This window comes from Barbus barbus (genome assembly GCF_936440315.1).
Source record: "Barbus barbus genome assembly, chromosome: 1".
Lineage (NCBI taxonomy): Eukaryota > Metazoa > Chordata > Actinopteri > Cypriniformes > Cyprinidae > Barbus > Barbus barbus.
Genome location: NC_136729.1, coordinates 10,129,062 through 10,145,927, shown reverse-complemented (window position 1 = coordinate 10,145,927; position 16,866 = coordinate 10,129,062). Strand labels below are relative to the sequence as shown.

Sequence of the window (16,866 nt, the reverse complement as noted above, 5' to 3'; positions counted from 1 at the left end):
TTGGATTACAAAGAGATAAATGTGAATGAGGTTCCTGTAGGCGTGAAAACTTACATTCACTGGAGGTCACACGTCAGAAGACGACTGCTTGGAGGAAGTAAAATATCTTTTGAGGTTTCGTATTGAGGAATGTGGTTGAATTATAACTTGGAGATGTCAGACGACGATAACCTCCGACCTCAACTGAAAAACGATGCAAAGGGCAGTTCATATTGGTGACAAAGGAAAAAGGCAAATTCAAAGAGATGAAAGTGCAAAATGCATTAAAGGGACGTTAAAGTTATTTCAGTTGCATTCATTTAGATTTAAATATTTAAATTCTGAGCAATTAGATTATATGTATAGTTTACAACATATTACTCCAACTTGGTCTTTTAGGTAAAATGAAAATAAATAAATAAAAACAGCCCTGTTTAGTTGTACATATGATTCGACTATTGCCATAAAGTGTGACAAGAAGAGACTGTCTGACCAATTATGTTTTGGAGATATATATATATATATATAAAAGGCATAAACATTAATACTACTAATACTAACAGTACAGTACCAAAATTTTTTATCTACTTATGAATATCTCATTTGATTGCAAGTAAAAGTCTGAAAAACCCCTTCAAAGATGGTCACTAACTAACAAGCCACAACTTTGGTGTCAGGTGAACAATAAAAACCTGCAGAATTTGACTGTGCAAAGCTAGAGGTGAGAATGAACCAAACAAAGTGTTTAGAAGTAAAAATCTTGCAATTTTATTTGCATATAAAGGCAGCTAAATATATCACAATGAAACCTGAAGAAAAAAAGAAGAAATGTATCTAAACTTTCCCAGGAATGAGACTGTAACTGGAAAAAAAGCTGAGGCATTTACAGTGGCAAGAGTTGAAACAACTATTGGCATCATTTTTTGTGCTAGCAAGACTGCATTTACACAGTGCAAAATTACAAAAAAAGGACACCTAAACCTGATTTCAGCAGGTTCAAAGAAAAAAAAACTACCTTTGAGATTGTACATTAAAATAATTTCAACTCGAGTACTCGTTTATTGTGTGGAACAATATGCCGTAAAGTAGGCAACACTCAATGAGCTTCAGAGGAACATTTCATAAACAGAAAAGAGCATGTGTGCACTTTACGCACTTTAAGTCATCATCACTTACAGGCAAAATTATATTCTTCAAGAGGTTTAGAACAATCACAATTTTAGTTAGAGATTTTACAGCTTACACACATACATATAGATATACTCATATTTTAAGACATTTTCCAATTTCTATGCAGAATGAGGCGCTCCAGAATATACAGTTAAAATGCATCCATGTCTTCCCTTTGCTTGTAAGAAAGTGTTCTTTGAATGCAAAAAATAAAATAAAGAGAGAAATCCCTTTAGTTTTGGATAAAAAAAACCCCCAATAAATATGACGCTTTCTCTTCGCTAGCAGAAAGAAGGGGCTCCAGCCAGGGGAACTTAAAGCTAGTTTAAGGCATTATCCCTGTCAGCTAAAAGAAAGCTTAATTATCCTGAAAAAGAATATACAAAATGAACAATGGCATCCCATACCAACATACTTCGAATATTGACAAAAAAGAGACAATTTTACAAATTCACTAAGCTTATTATCTTACAGATTTAATCAGATCTTTTCATAAGATTGTTCAACACTTCTGTACGCGACACCTGCATGACCCCATCCGTAATCAGAAACTTCCACAGAATCTTTTAGCAAAAGACTGGCGATTTTAAAATAAACATTCAACTATTGTTTCTTCTTTCAAAGTATTGTTAGAAAACATAAGGAGAAAAGGAGATTATGGTGACGTTCACAGGCGTCTCAAGAGCTGGGGGGGTTTGGGAGGTCGAACACGATGGGAGGGTTTGTGGGTTGAAAGCTGACTGTACAGGTAGAGGCGTTGATGAATGTCGTGCACCCGTCTGTCATGATGCCGTAACCTAGAGGAAACAAGAGTGGGAGGAATTAATATTCATACACCAAACTTATGGAACAAATCATCCAATAATGAAATGGTTTCAAACCCATATGACTTCTCTTCAGTTGAATACAAATTGCTGGTGTTTTCCCTCATTTTGTCATTTTGGACAAAAGAATCTGCTAAATGATGCACAAAAGATCAAAAGTTTGGGCTTGGTAAGATTTTTTAGTTTCTTAAACGCACCAAAACTACATTTATGTGATCAAAACTACAGTAAAAACACTACTATTGTAGAACTTTATTACAGTTTAAAATAACCGTTTGATATTTTAATACATTTTAATATGTAATTTATTTCTGTGATGCATTGCAAAGCTGAATTTTCAGCATCATTACTCCAGGTCACATGATCCTTCAGAAATCATTCTAATATGCTGATTTGCTGCTCAAGAAACATTTCTTCTTATTAATAATGTAAAAAACAGCTATTACGTTTGTGGAAACAAAGTATCTTGTTTTTCAGGAATCTCTGATGAGTAAAGTCAAAAGAACAGCATTTATTTCCAAAAAGGAATCTTTTGTAAAATTATTAATGTCTTTACTGTCACTTCTGATCCATTTTAATGTTCTAAATAAAAGTATTAATTTCCTCCAAAAACATCTTACTGACACAAAGCTTATGAACGGTAGTGTATTTTCCATTATTGAACATTATTTAATCCCACACTTTTAACAATACTGCTAAAATACATAGTTCTGTCATGAGACTCTAGGTGGCACAGGTCAATAGGTTCTAACTCAATCTGATATAACTACATCATCATTCTTTTTGTATCAGCAGCCAATGAGCTTGCTGCTTAACATTTGGCTTGTGCTTTCTGTAGCAGTTGCAATGCGCTTCAGAAACCCTCCACCTCCCCCAGCTCCACCTGTATAGATCTGCTACAGGGTGATTTCATGTATGTTATATATGGGGGTTATTTCATATATGTAATATGTGCAGAAGCAGTATTTCTTACATTTTCACAGCAGCATGTCTGTGGATGTATTGGCAGAATCAAGTAACAGCAGTAACGTAGCAGATCTATTCGCCAAGACCAAACGCATAAACATTGCCATGTATATTACCATGCTAAACTCTCAGAGAGTTGTCATGACAGAAATATTATTATACAATATATTATATATAATGCAATTTTTTTTAGTAGTTTCAAAGGTTGGTGTGACAAAAAGACACTTGTTGCTCAAACAAAGGAAATGAAAATGGAAACACTTGTAAACACTTACAAAATTTAGACTTTGTATTGTATTTAAAATATCAATATATATATGTGATGTGTGTATGATTATGAGCATTTTAAATAGTCTATATTCAGAAAAGGGAGTTATGACTTTGCCCATTGACTGTGTGTGAGTGTGTGTGCATTCAAACACATTGAGTAAACACAATAACCCGTACAAGGTCTTTCCTCAAGTGGAGCACTTGTCCAAATTAGCCCCTGGGCTCAGAAACCCTTCTCTGTCTTAAACATGTTTAATTAAAAATATAATAATAATGAAAAGCCTCAAAAGCTGGAGGGAGGAAGCGAGGGGATTCAACACATCTGGTGAACACAGTCTGAAGTTGAACCCAAAGGCAGATCTCTGATCCCTCTTCCTTCAGAACTGGGTTGAACTTGTAGCCAAATCTGGTGTTAAAATGCAACCCATATCCATATATATTTATATCCTAGACTGCTTATTGGGTTTATGTTTGTGCTGATGCAGCTAATGCTGTTCTGCTAATGGTGACTCTGAAGGAAAGAACAAACCATTTCTGTTACCAATACAACATCATATACTGTATTCTAAACTGATTTCTCAAAAGATTTCTGTTTCAAGAACTCTGTTCTTTTGAACTTTCTATTAAAAAATGTATCATAGTTTACACAAAAATATGAATCAGCACAACTGTTTTCATTGATAATAATGAGTAATGTTTCTTGAGCAACAAATCAGCATATCAGAATGATTTCTGAAGGACCATGACACTGAAGACTGAAAATTCAGCTTTGTTATCACAGGATTAAATTAGATAGAAAATATTAAAATAGAAAACAATTATTTTAAACTATAAAAATACTTCCCAGTATTACCGTTTCAAATAAAATGCGGTGAGCATAACAGACTTCCAAAAAAAAAACAGATCTGAGTATATTTGTTTAGGCCTATTTCAGATTTTGTCTCAAAAGATCCATCAGCTGTCCTCATGGTTATCGTACAGGGAAATTGGTCCACTCAAAAATTGGTCTATCATCACATTGCTGTTGCCTCTCTTTTTATGTCTTGTCAATAAACACCCTTCTACAATGGACATCACTGTAGTGCACAATGACTCTTTATTTTTATGGCAGTGCCGGTTGTCTTTGTGGTTACTCACCTTCATGAATTCCTCCGAAGACGTGGAGCTTGGGCCGGACTCTCCTCTGGACTGTGTTTAACAGCTCAACACACCCAACTCTTTGCAGTTCCTTTGGTACCCAGTCCCTAAAACCTACACACACACACACACATCAGTTTCTAATCTCAGAGGAAAAACAGCTCACATTGTGACTCTTGTCCAATCATCTGCGCTTTTTAACCTAAAGCTTCAAAAACAAGACAATCCGTAAGAAAAAAATAAGGCATTTTACAACTCTTAGGTGTTATTTTACTATCATTGATATTCCATTATAGTTTTTGTTAATATTTGGAATTAGTTTTTTTCTCTTTTGAGGTGAAACTGTAGTAATTTTGTAGTGTGGTTTTATCATTTTTTTATTGGATTTCTTTTAAATATGTTTTAGTTATTTTTGTAGTTAAACGTAGTGAATACTAATATTTTATTTCATATCAGTTACTGTTTATTTTATTATAATAATGATTTTTTATGGTTATGTTTTTAGTTTTAGTTAACAATAACAACTCTTTGAGTATTAATTAATTTTTTTTTTTTTTTTATATATGTCCATATAGTTTTTATAAGGTTTTAATTTCAGTTATTTAAGTTCTGCAATTTATACAAAAAAAGGTAAAATGTTGTTTTGGCAACTAGTTGAAATAAAATACATTTTTTAAATATTTTATTTCATTTACGGTAATGTATATTTTATTTCAAATTTTTTGTATGGTTATGTTTTTATTTTGTTTTGGTTAACAATAATAACCCTGCTCTGAGGACAGATCTAAGTTTAAGTTTTGCCAATTTGTTTTGCATGGTTTTGTCATTTTTATTTTATTTATTTTTGTTGGCTTGCTTAAATATGTCGATATAGTTTTAATTTTAGCAACTTATACTACAGAACTAAAATATGTTTTTTAATGTTTTATTTTATATCAGATAATGTTTATTTCAAGTAATGAAAATGTGTTTTTTGGTTTAAGTTTTTGTTTTAATAAAATGTTTTGAGGATAGATATTACTTCATGTATGCCAAAAATGTCACTCTTTCCTTCTATAACTTCGTATGACGGGTTTCTTGACAAGCATGACAACAGGCTTCATGCAAAAGCCATTTAATGTATTCTCGAGCATTTGAATAATTGTATGGAACTCCATTAGGATTGGTTAACTGAACTCACCGAGGGGCGGCCCATGGGTCATGAGAATATCAATACCCTCTGGGATGAGGTTCCACTTATCGAGCAGGGACTGTCCCCTGTGCAGGTTAAAACCCCAGCCATTAAACCACGGCGTCCTGCGGGGAGAGAGAAAAACACATTCATAAGCACCACACATGCATCAGTCCACGCGGCGGGACAGAGATGTTCACGCGCCGTTTAAAATGACAGCTGACGGCAGATGTGGAGAAACAATCTCAACCTGTCAAAGTGATCTTCTTTCCTCCATCCATCCCTGGAGGAAGCTTCAAAGTGTGAAATGAGAAGGGCTTCACTGCAGGCTGCCATAATAAATGCAAATGCTCTGGGAGATGCAACCGCAGAGAGCAAACAGGCCCCTCTCCCATGACTGCTATGGATTGACAGCTCAAATAAAGCCATGGGGTTAATGTAGGTACGACGCCCAAATGAAATAATGTGAAAAATGAATGAGTGCTTGTATGCGGGTGTATTTATAGATCTATGTTTGTGTCAAGCTGAGGGTCTGATAGTGATGATAAATTGAGCGTCCATTTGTCCCAGGTCTGGTGAAAAACACTAATCACTGTCTGTGGAAATCATCAGAACAGAAAGTCTAGCACTCTTTATAAAAAATTACAGGCAGCGCAGGACACGTTTTCTAATGAAAAGCTTTTAGCAAAGCCCAATAGCGCTATACATTTGGGTTGGCAGTATGATTATGGATACAGGTAATTTTTTTCTTCTTTTTTAACCATAATAGATATATTTGTGCAGGTACTGTACTAGTTTCATGTTATTCACATGTGATAGCAACAAAGAAATGTCGAGAAATGTGAAAAATATTTTACTGGAAAAAAAAAAATCATTTATATAAAGCAAATAAAAATATTTTTTTATATTAAATGAAAATATATTTTCATAATTAAATTCTAACATACATTTTATTTATATAAAATCAATAAATTAACTGTATTTTATAGATATTTCTTACATATTATACACACACACACACACAATTATGCAATTAATAATATAAATATTCTAAATATATGTTTTTATATTTTTAATATATAAATAAAAATTTAAACTTATCTTTACAATACATTATATATCTATATATATTTATATATTAGTGCTGTCAAATGATTAATTACATCCAAAATAAAAGTTTTTGTTTACATAATAAATGTGTGTAAATACATGTAAATATTTTCACAATATATGCTGTATGTGTGTGTATTTACACAAATAGGTTTTACATAAGCGGAATAAGAAAATAAAGTGACTTGTTCCCAAACAGGTTTACAAATTTACAAGAGAGCGACAGAGAAAAGAGAGGCAGGAAGGTTATAGGTGCTATTTTTGACTGCAGCGTTTTTTGTATCGAATTTGACCGGGGGGAAATCAGGGCTCAGAAACATCAATAAGGTTTGTTACAGTCAGAGGCCGCCACAGCGACAGCCACCAATGATTATCGAACAGCGGTCGGGCGGAGGGGAGACCTGACACATATAAAGTGCTTCCTGCAGTCGTTCAATCTCTATCTGCAGAAAGAAAAAAAAATATAGGGGGGGAAAAAGAGAGAATTTACAGAGGTCTTAAGGTGCTGTTTCTTTAACAAGGAACCGAACTCTGCAACAAAGTGAACACATTTACACAAAATTGTCAAGAAACGTGTAGGAAAATGAGTATGTTAAGCTGAAAGGACTGTATTACGTTTCATCCCTGAGGTGAGGATAAGCAGAAATGTGTCTTGGGGGAAGTACAACGCTTAAACAGCTCTGACTTGACATAACTCATAGCGAACCAGGCCATTCTGTGCTGCGGCAGCAATTTGTCACAGACTCTGCACAAAACTGAGCTTTTGTGAAAAAAAACTCCTGCAATATTGTCTTTTAAAAATGAGAAAAAGAACGAGACACGAGCACAGCGAGGAGCAAATATAGTGTGCTGTAAATCCAACCTATATCTCATGACCTGAGCATATTTAAAATCTTCTCAAATAAATATATTGTCCAGAAAACACAACGTTCATTCATACCCCACATTACATTGTAGGAATGTTAATGCACAATGGCCCCATTGTTAGTGTCCGTGAATGAAATACACCTTCCTTGCGAGTGCATTTGTTAACCTCCATAAAGATTAATGACATCCCGGTCATATAAAGGAAAGCTTGTTTCCTCTATGGACCCAAGCACATAGGTCTTATTATACTGTACAGAGGTGTGTGTGTGTGTTTTGAGTGGGAGATGCGAGGACGGGATGCGATCCGGCTACACCGACGCACCAGATTAGATAGTCCTCTCAATGATCCACCATCTGCACAATGTCAGAAGACACTTTTTGGTTTTGATTAATGCAGACGAAGGTAACATAATTTAACATAATTTTTTCACTGTACTGAAAATCAAGTTCAGATCTAACAATGCCAGTACATAAAACAAATTGACGTTTCAACACTGAAAAGTTTTATATCACTATGATGTAAAACTATGTGTTCAGGATTAAATAAAATAAAATTCAATCAAGTATTTATGTCACACTGTTCTTTTATATCACATCTATTTGTTATAAAACCCTAATAATACTTATAATATAGTTATGATTATTTTATCTTTAAAATATAAATTAATATAAAAATTACAGCGTTAAGATCAAGGTACAACACTTTGAACATCAATACACAATTTTTTAAAGCTCATTATATATATATATATATATATATATATATATATATATATATATATATATATAATACATACATATATATATATATACACATATATATATATATATATATATATAAACACACACATATATAATATTAACATGATAGCTTTAAGATCAATCATTCTTATATTATTTGTATATATATATATATATATATATTTTTTTTTTTATTATTACTTTTTTTTGCATCGATTTAAAAACGAAATACAAAAATCTGAAGTATGCACTCAATATTGTTAGGAAAAGAATAGAATATATTTAATTAATTATTGTACCTGCACAGTCCTATTTCTACAGAATAATTATTAGTACTTTGACACATTAATAATGATTTCAAACTTTTAAAGTTTCAATTTTCAGTACAGGGTTCAATGAAGGGTTCATGAGTGTACTATAAAATGATTTTGTAGTAACTTCAATGGATAATTATATTTACGCTAACTGTCCTGTAGTATGTGATATTACTTGCAATATATGCTACATTTAAAGAGTTACTGATTAAGACTGACAACAAATATATTATTGAAACAGGTGTGACTCTCAAACTGCCCAGTTTACACATCAGCTTACGGAAGCAAATACTGTCAGTATGAATAACTTCCTGTCTTACTACAATTGACACAGTGTTCTTCAAAAATTAACCAATCTTTCAAATATAAATGCTAGTAATTTGGCTTCAAAACACTGTAGGAAGGTCATTTAATGCACCATATTTTATCATTGTTTGTTGTCAGATGGCCTTCTATGTCAACCCCAGTGAGTTCGATCATCACATACAGCCTGTCTCTTCGTATACTTCTCTCTGTTCATGTGTGAGGAACGGATGGAGTATTACTAGCTCCAGCTGTCAGGCAGCAGGACATTACACACAGAGCAATGCAAAGGTCAGAGGCCTGCGAATATAATAAACAAAACAAACAGAGAGAAAGAGGGGGAGTGAGATAACATTAAACTCTCAATACACAGCGCTCCTCTGTCCCATGCCACAGCACCACGGAGCAAAATTACAGTCTTCCCGAATGTTTACCTCCTCCACCATTACAAAGGAAAGTCCATAGAGCTTATGAACACAAACACTCCACCCACACTCAGCACGAGCTTGCGCTTGAACTGGTTACACTATTAAAAAGTCCACCAGGGTTTGAAGTCTGACCCTGCCGTGGCCTAAGAAACAGCACTATTTAAATGACGTCTGCCGCCAGAATGGGAAAATAGTCGGCTTTTGTCAATGCTGAACTCTAAGAATTTCAGGCATAATACTTTGATTCTCGCGCTTGAAAGCGTGCACGGTGAGTCGTCAGTGTTATGGATTACGGCACATAATGAAAGGGTCGAGTTCAGGTCAGGGGTGAAATCTGCCTTCCTCTGGTACTGTAAGAGAATCTGATGTTATTCAGAGATAGGCCTGGAGGTGAATGTGGGAGTGTGTGTTCACACGATGCACGCAGGTTCATGTGGCTTTTGTTCGGCCGTGAGGAACGTAGCGATAAGATCAGAAACCTAAGTGTGATATACATCTAAGACACCATTAATCTGCTCTACAATGGAAGAGCATCGGCAAGGGAATAATGGTAGTGGTGGGAGAAAGAAGAGGCATGTGTGAGAAAGAGAGAATGAGATGAAGAACTATTGGAGGTAGACAAAAGGCAAGAAATAATGGGTAGAAACCAAAAGGGAAGAGAGAACTAAAGCAAGGAGGAAACGAGGGAGAAATGAATGAGACAAGAAGAGGGAGATTAATGATGGAATGAAAGTATGGAAGAAAGGAAAAAAGAAAGTAAGGGTGAAAGCATGAAGTAAAAGTTCAAAGAAAGGAAGGAAAGAGGAAGAATGAAAGGAAAGAAGAGAAGAGAAGGTGGAAAAGGTGGCATGAAAAGTGGAGGAAAGAATGAAGGAAGGAACAGAAGAAACTGAAGGAATCAAGAGGAAAAGGACAGAAGAAGGGAGTAGGAAGAATGCACACAGGAAGGAAAACAAAAAAGAAGGAAGATAGGAAGAAAAAGAGGGATAGTAGAAAGGAAGGAAGAAAGAAGATTAAGTAAGGAGGGATGGATGGATGAAGAGAAAAATAAAACAAAAAGTAAGGGACAAAAGAAAGGAAGGAAATAAAGAAGAAACTAATTGAGGAAGGAAGGGAGGAAGACAAAAGTGACAGGAAGAAAAAAGAAAGAAAGAAAGAAAGAAAGAAAGGATGAAGGAGGACAAGAAAGGTGATGAATGGTGGAAGGAGGTACAGAATCAACAAAGAAGCAGAGGGAAAAGAAGAAGAAAGCGAAGATAAAAGGAAGCAGGCAAGTATTGAAGGAAGGAAGGAAGGAAGAAAAGAGAAATAAAAGAAAAAGATAGAAGGTGCAGGGTTACTGGAGCAGTAAATTAAGAAAGAAAAGGAGGGGAAGAAAGGATGAACGGGATATAAAACCAAAAGCAAGGAAGAAATAACAGAAAAGACAAAAAAAAATAAGGAAAGAAAGAAAGAAAGAAAGAAAGAAAGAAAGAAGGGAACAAAATCGCAGGAGGTATGGCATCAATGAAGCAGCAGAGGGAAAAGAGGAAGAGGAAAGGAAAGAAAGGAAGGAAGCAGGGAAGGAAGGCAAAGAAAAACTGGAATACTGTGCAAGCACTGAGAGCTGCAGGAAGTGTGAGGACGTCCCCAGAGAGAGTTCCAGTGACCGCTCCATTCATCTGCTCCCTCACCTCACTGTCACTGCAGCACACAGGTCACCTAAACACCCGCCTAATTGATTCACCTGTCAAACGCAATGAAGGGTTGGATGTTAATAGGAGTTTTATTTGTCCCGAGGGGGGCTGACCTGACTGCCACAGGACAGTATATTATCTATCCTCACACACGTGTAATGCCCTGTTTCAAAGCGCTCATCTCAGTTTATCAAGCACCCAGAGTCCCACCGTAATGATACCCAATGCACCGACCCCTGATAAATAACCTCTCGGCCCAAGGCCACTCGCAGGTTAACTTAGGGGAGGAGACGTGGGCCGGTAATAGGGGGGTTTGCCTGTTTGGGACGCTGATAATGACCTGAGTTGGATTGTAATGGATAGATGTGGGCAGAGGGCAAGGGAACGACCCAGTTTATAGGGGTCCTGGAGGACAACAGGAGTGAGAAGGGATAGATGCTTAAACGTGGGGCAATAAGATGGTGCAGTCCTCAGGGAGAGAGTGGGACACTAAATAAACCCTAAACATAAATCCTCCCAATTTTAAATAACTATTTTGTTAACATTCAATTTAAAACAGCATCTTCTGATATTGCACCATTGGGGTCTATAAAAAAAAACATGTCTAAATATGATACAAAAAACTTTAAATAAATAAATAAATACTTAAAATAAACAAACAAACAAATAAATGAAAATACATATATTAGTGCTGTCAAACGATTAATCGCATTCAAAATAAAAGATTTGTTTACATAATATACAAGTATGTACTGTGTATATTTATTATGTATATATAAATACAAACACATGCATGTATATAATTAAGAAAATATGTTGTTTATATATTAAATATATTTATATATAATATAAATATATAAATGTATATACATGTAAATATTTTCAAAATATATACTGAATTTGTGTATTTATATATGCATAATAAATAAACAGTACACATGCATATATTATGTAAACAAAAGCTTTTATTTATTTTGGATGCGATTACCATTTACAAACCATGCCCACATTATGATTGGACCCAAGACACATTGGATCACACCTGCATTTTTGTTCTTCTCACTTGTGATTGGATCACGCAAGACAGATGTTAATACCAGGTGCAATCACAGTCTTTGTAAGATGATCTCCAAATTCAACGTGTTTTGCAAAACAGTGTCGAATACATGTCTCAACATTTTGGAAATGAAAGGTACATCAGGGATGAAAGGTACAAACACGGTTACGGGGGGAAGGAAAGTGAACAAGTGAAAAACACAGGAACTGAACAAGAAAACAAACCTGCATTTTTGACTCTGAAAATACCGGTTGTGGGTTTTCAGAAGTGAAAGAAAAAACAGCATCAGTCACGACTCAACTGTAGTTTTCACCCAAAAAATATGGCTCATTAAAACACATCCGACACATACGCATGTGTGTGCAGACACACACACACACACACACACACGTCCCCCGAGAGCTCCTCCTGCAGAGCGCCATGAAGGATTAAAGCAGGCATCAAAGGGCACGGTGCGCCAGTGAAATATTCAGCAGTCTCTGCGGGAAGCGGGAGCTCCGGTGCATGTGTGTCTTGCACACGTACACTAAAGTCAAAGCCAAGGGATTCGGTACCTGAACCCTGTACAGAGAAAGTGTCAGACACATATTAAATATTTAATCAGCTCAACAGCGCTGGAAATGACTTCACACTACACATATGAGCTCCACCGCTGAGGTGAGAGACGTGGAAAAAACGCTCACGAGGAGATAAAAAGGTCTACGAATTATTGGAGTAATTAATGATCATTCAGGAGGGAAAGCATTTTGTTCTGTGCAGAATATAAAAAGTGTTCAAGAGCAGGCTGGAAATAATTTCTCAGTGAACCATGAAATCACAACAAAAAAATGTTGAAAAAAAAAAAAAAGGTTCTGCACACCTCTGCCATAGGTTGACAGGTTTCAAATATTTGCAAAATGTACTTGTTTTTCCAATAATAATGATATACAATTTGTAATGGTATACAGACCTTTTTAAAGCATTTTAGATTCAATAAAGTTTTACAAGATACAGCAGTGTAGACACTTTTATTAAACATTTTCCCTGTTTTATTTAAAAATAGGAAAGAAAAACAAGAAATATATATATATATTTGTGTGTGTATGTATGTATGTATGTATATATATATATATATATATATATATATATATATATGTATGTGTGTGTGTGTGTGTATATATATATGTATATACACACACACACACACACACACACACACACAGTATATATATATATATATATATATATATGTATGTATATATCCTGAAAACGTTCTATTCAGGGACCATAGAAAGTGTATTGACTCAACTTTTTGCACATTCCTCTTATTACTATTTAAGTCAACAACATACTGACCTGCACATTTATATTTATATTTTTTATTCTCTTATTTTTTCTACTTTTCTTTTTCTTAATATTTGTATTCTATATAATTGCACTGTCCTTGGAGCGGACCTGACCTACATTTCACTGCTGGTTATACTCTGTATAATTGTGTATGTGACAAATAAAAATCTTGAATCTTGATATATATATATATATATATATACACACACACATACACACACACAGTATATACACACACACACACAGTATATACACACACACACACACACACACACACACACACACAGTATATATATTATACATATACACATGTACACATATACACACACACACTTATATATTTATATAATATTTTGCTGTGTATAGAACTTTTCCCTATTTTATTTAAAAATGGGGCAGAAAAACAAGAAAACAAAAACAAAAATCCATATTTTTTAAAAATAATAGTAATATAAAAATCTCACTTATTACTTTAATTCATTTCTTGTTAATTAGCATAAATTAGAGGCAGTTCAGCAAAGGTTACCATGAATTACACAATTTTTTATAAATTAAATATATTTTTTGCTGCATTTAAGTAATGATTGTTTTCCCCCATTATGGTAATTAGAATTTGAGATATATACTTTATAATATATACTCTTATTTTGTCTTTTTATTTTGAGCTTAAATATGACCCTGGCCTATTTTTGACAGGTTTAGTGAGTAAGAGACACTAACGTCAATATTCCCAAGGACACAAAAGATTTACCATCTACAGCAGAGTTATTCGAATAATTAATGTTCATCCAGGAGGGAAAACATATTGTGCAGTGCAATATAAAGAACAGTTCAAGAGCACACGTGGTACATAAATGTCTCGACGTGCCAGAGAGAACGTGTGTGTGCGTGTGAATACACAGACTGTATGTGTGCTCTTTCCAAGCCCGTACGCTTCCATCTCGCTCCTTTTCTTCCCTCTTGGCAGGTATAAAAAGCCTCGTGGAAAAGAAAATGAAGACCTGTGCATTCACACATCAACACAGGACGACATGACTTTGAAATATGGATCATTTCAGGAAGCCAAAGAGTAATGAGAGCCCTCTCTGATAGACAGATGGAGAGAGACAGTTAGCCCCATTCACCCACCTCAACCCTATTCACACACTAAAGCCTTTCACACACACAAAAGAGCCACAGAGACCCCGGACTACGCTCTGTTTAACTAAAGAAGGGCCAGAGGTGCGGTAAGGTTACCTGACCCACCGCACATGATACACAGAGAAAAGGTGAAGGAGCAGGGTGGAGATCTGGAGGTTCTTACAAACTTGATGTTGGTCATGGGTAGTTTACTATGTGAAACTTTTAGTTGAGCGATTTACAGTATACTTACAATACAAGGACAAAAGCCCTGGAGCAATCTGGGGTCAAGTGTCATGCTTCTTTTAAAAAAAATGTATCACGTCCCATGATGTCTGTTAAATAACACATGACCGGAAAAGCATTGATTGCTATGGGATAAGGGAAGTGGGGTGTGGCCAAGTATGGTGACCCATACACGGAATTTGTTCTCTGCATTTAACCCATCCAAGTGTACACACAGTAATGAACATGCATCCGGAGCAGTGGGCAGCCAATGCTGCGGCGCCCGGGGTTCGGTGCCTTGCTCAAGGGTCTCACCTCAGTCGTGGTATTGAGGGTGGAAAGAGTGTTGGTTATTCACTCCCCCACCTACAATCCCTGCCGGACCTGAGACTCGAACCCACGACCTTCGAGTTACAAGTTCAACTCTCTATCCATTAGGCCACGACTACCCTCCTAAATAGGACTGTCAAAAAAAAAAAAACGTCTTTCAATTTTTTTTTACTATTACGGTTTCAAATGAATGTATTCTTTTAAACTTCCTATTCATCAAAAAATCCTGATAAAATGTGTCAGTTTTCACATAAATATGAAGCAGCACAACTGTTTTCAACATTGATAATAATATGAAATGTTTCAAATCAGCATATTAGAATGATTTCTGAAGGATCATGTGACACTGAAGACTGGAGTAATAAGAAAATTCAGTTTTGTATCACAGGAATAACCTACATTTTAAAATATATTAAAATAGTAAACTTTTATTTTAAAGTGTAATTTTTTTTTTTTTTTACAATATTACCATTTTACTGTAATTTTTATTTAAAGGGGTCATCGGATGCAAAATTCACTTTAGAAGTTGTTTGAACATAAATGTGTGTAGGAAATGTGTGTACACATCCATCCTATAATGATAAAAATCCACCCAGTGTTTTTTTTTTTAAATCCCTATTTTAAAATCCTCTCTCAAATCAGGCTGTTCTGAGGTTCCTGTCCTATCTCCCATGATAGTTGATTGACAAGACCGTCTTACCTTAGACCCTGAGCGAGCTGAGAGCTGTCCGCCGTTCTGTCAGCTCCAGTGTTGTGCCAAAATTCTGACCCCTGCCAGATTACTACCCCCCTAGTATTGGTAGGTTTAGGTTTAGATGTGGGGGAAGGGTTATGATTAAAGGTGGGGTTAGGATTAAGCAATCAGGTAGCGATTTCAACGAGAGGGGTTAATAATTTGGCAGGGGTTGAAAATGGGCACAACACCGGTGCAGGGGAAGACAAGATATCGCAGATTTAGCGATTGAAGTGTTTAGTTGTTCAATGTAATAATGAATATAGAAGTTATCATTTACTCCCGACATTTGAGCCGATGAAGACACAGAAGATTAACGTTACTTTCACTTTGAAGTGAATGCGCCGATCCTGATCTGCCTAAATGCATCTATGTTCGCGCAAATCATTCGTGACTATAAGGGCTTTTATGAATCTTTGCAAATCGCCTTTCCTAATAATGTGCTAGTTAGCCAGTTTCGCGGCTGAAGTTTTGTATGCTCCATAGATATATAAACCTAGATGCCTCATTACTGACTGTTTCTATGGGCCGCATCTGCCAAAGCCATCTGCCATTTTTGGAGCGGTCTGCGAATCTTTGAGCGCATTGACTGTGTATATACAAATTTTATATGTATATATATATAATATAATATAAATCATGTATTCTAACCTGTACATAAATTCTGAAATAAAGAAATGTAATAATTCTAATAAACCTTTGGAACCTTTTACTGTACATGCAACCCTAATTCACTTGCATTTAAATTTATAAATGTCACAAAAACATTTTGTGAATGTTGTTTTAACATTCAACAGGGAATATTTTAAGAGACACATTGCAAATATTTTCCCAACATTTTTTCCGTCACGTGCACATCTAACAGACGCCTGTTCTGTGTATGTGTGCTATCAGAGCTACGGTATGGAAACTATGGTTACTATGCTAAATGTTGTATGGGTCAGTAGCACATTGGTGTTTCAATGGTTGCAGGGTTGAAACTTGCAACCCGAAGCTATAACATTTTATAGACTGTGGATGTTAAATCAACAGCATGAAAGTAAGAGTAACTGCTGTCTGATTCTCTCCAGAGTGAAGCTTACGTGTAATGCATTTCACAGAGATGCTTTTCTATGTACAC

General features: G+C 35.3%; 1 protein-coding gene across 2 annotated transcripts in view; it reads right to left on the bottom strand.

Annotated features, from left to right (window-relative positions):
* Positions 1–726: 726 nt before the first annotated feature.
* LOC306869007 (metallophosphoesterase MPPED2-like) overlaps positions 727–16,866 on the bottom strand; it is a 63,364-nt gene continuing 47,224 nt past the window's right edge. For both annotated transcript variants that reach the window (XM_079415534.1, XM_079415535.1), the window contains 3 exons: positions 5,527–5,642; positions 4,347–4,460; positions 727–1,946 (listed from right to left, as the gene is read on the bottom strand). In XM_079415534.1, coding sequence (XP_079271660.1) covers positions 1,828–1,946; positions 4,347–4,460; positions 5,527–5,642 — 349 coding nt within the window. In that variant the 3' untranslated portion in view covers positions 727–1,827. The remainder of the gene's footprint in view (positions 1,947–4,346; positions 4,461–5,526; positions 5,643–16,866) is intronic.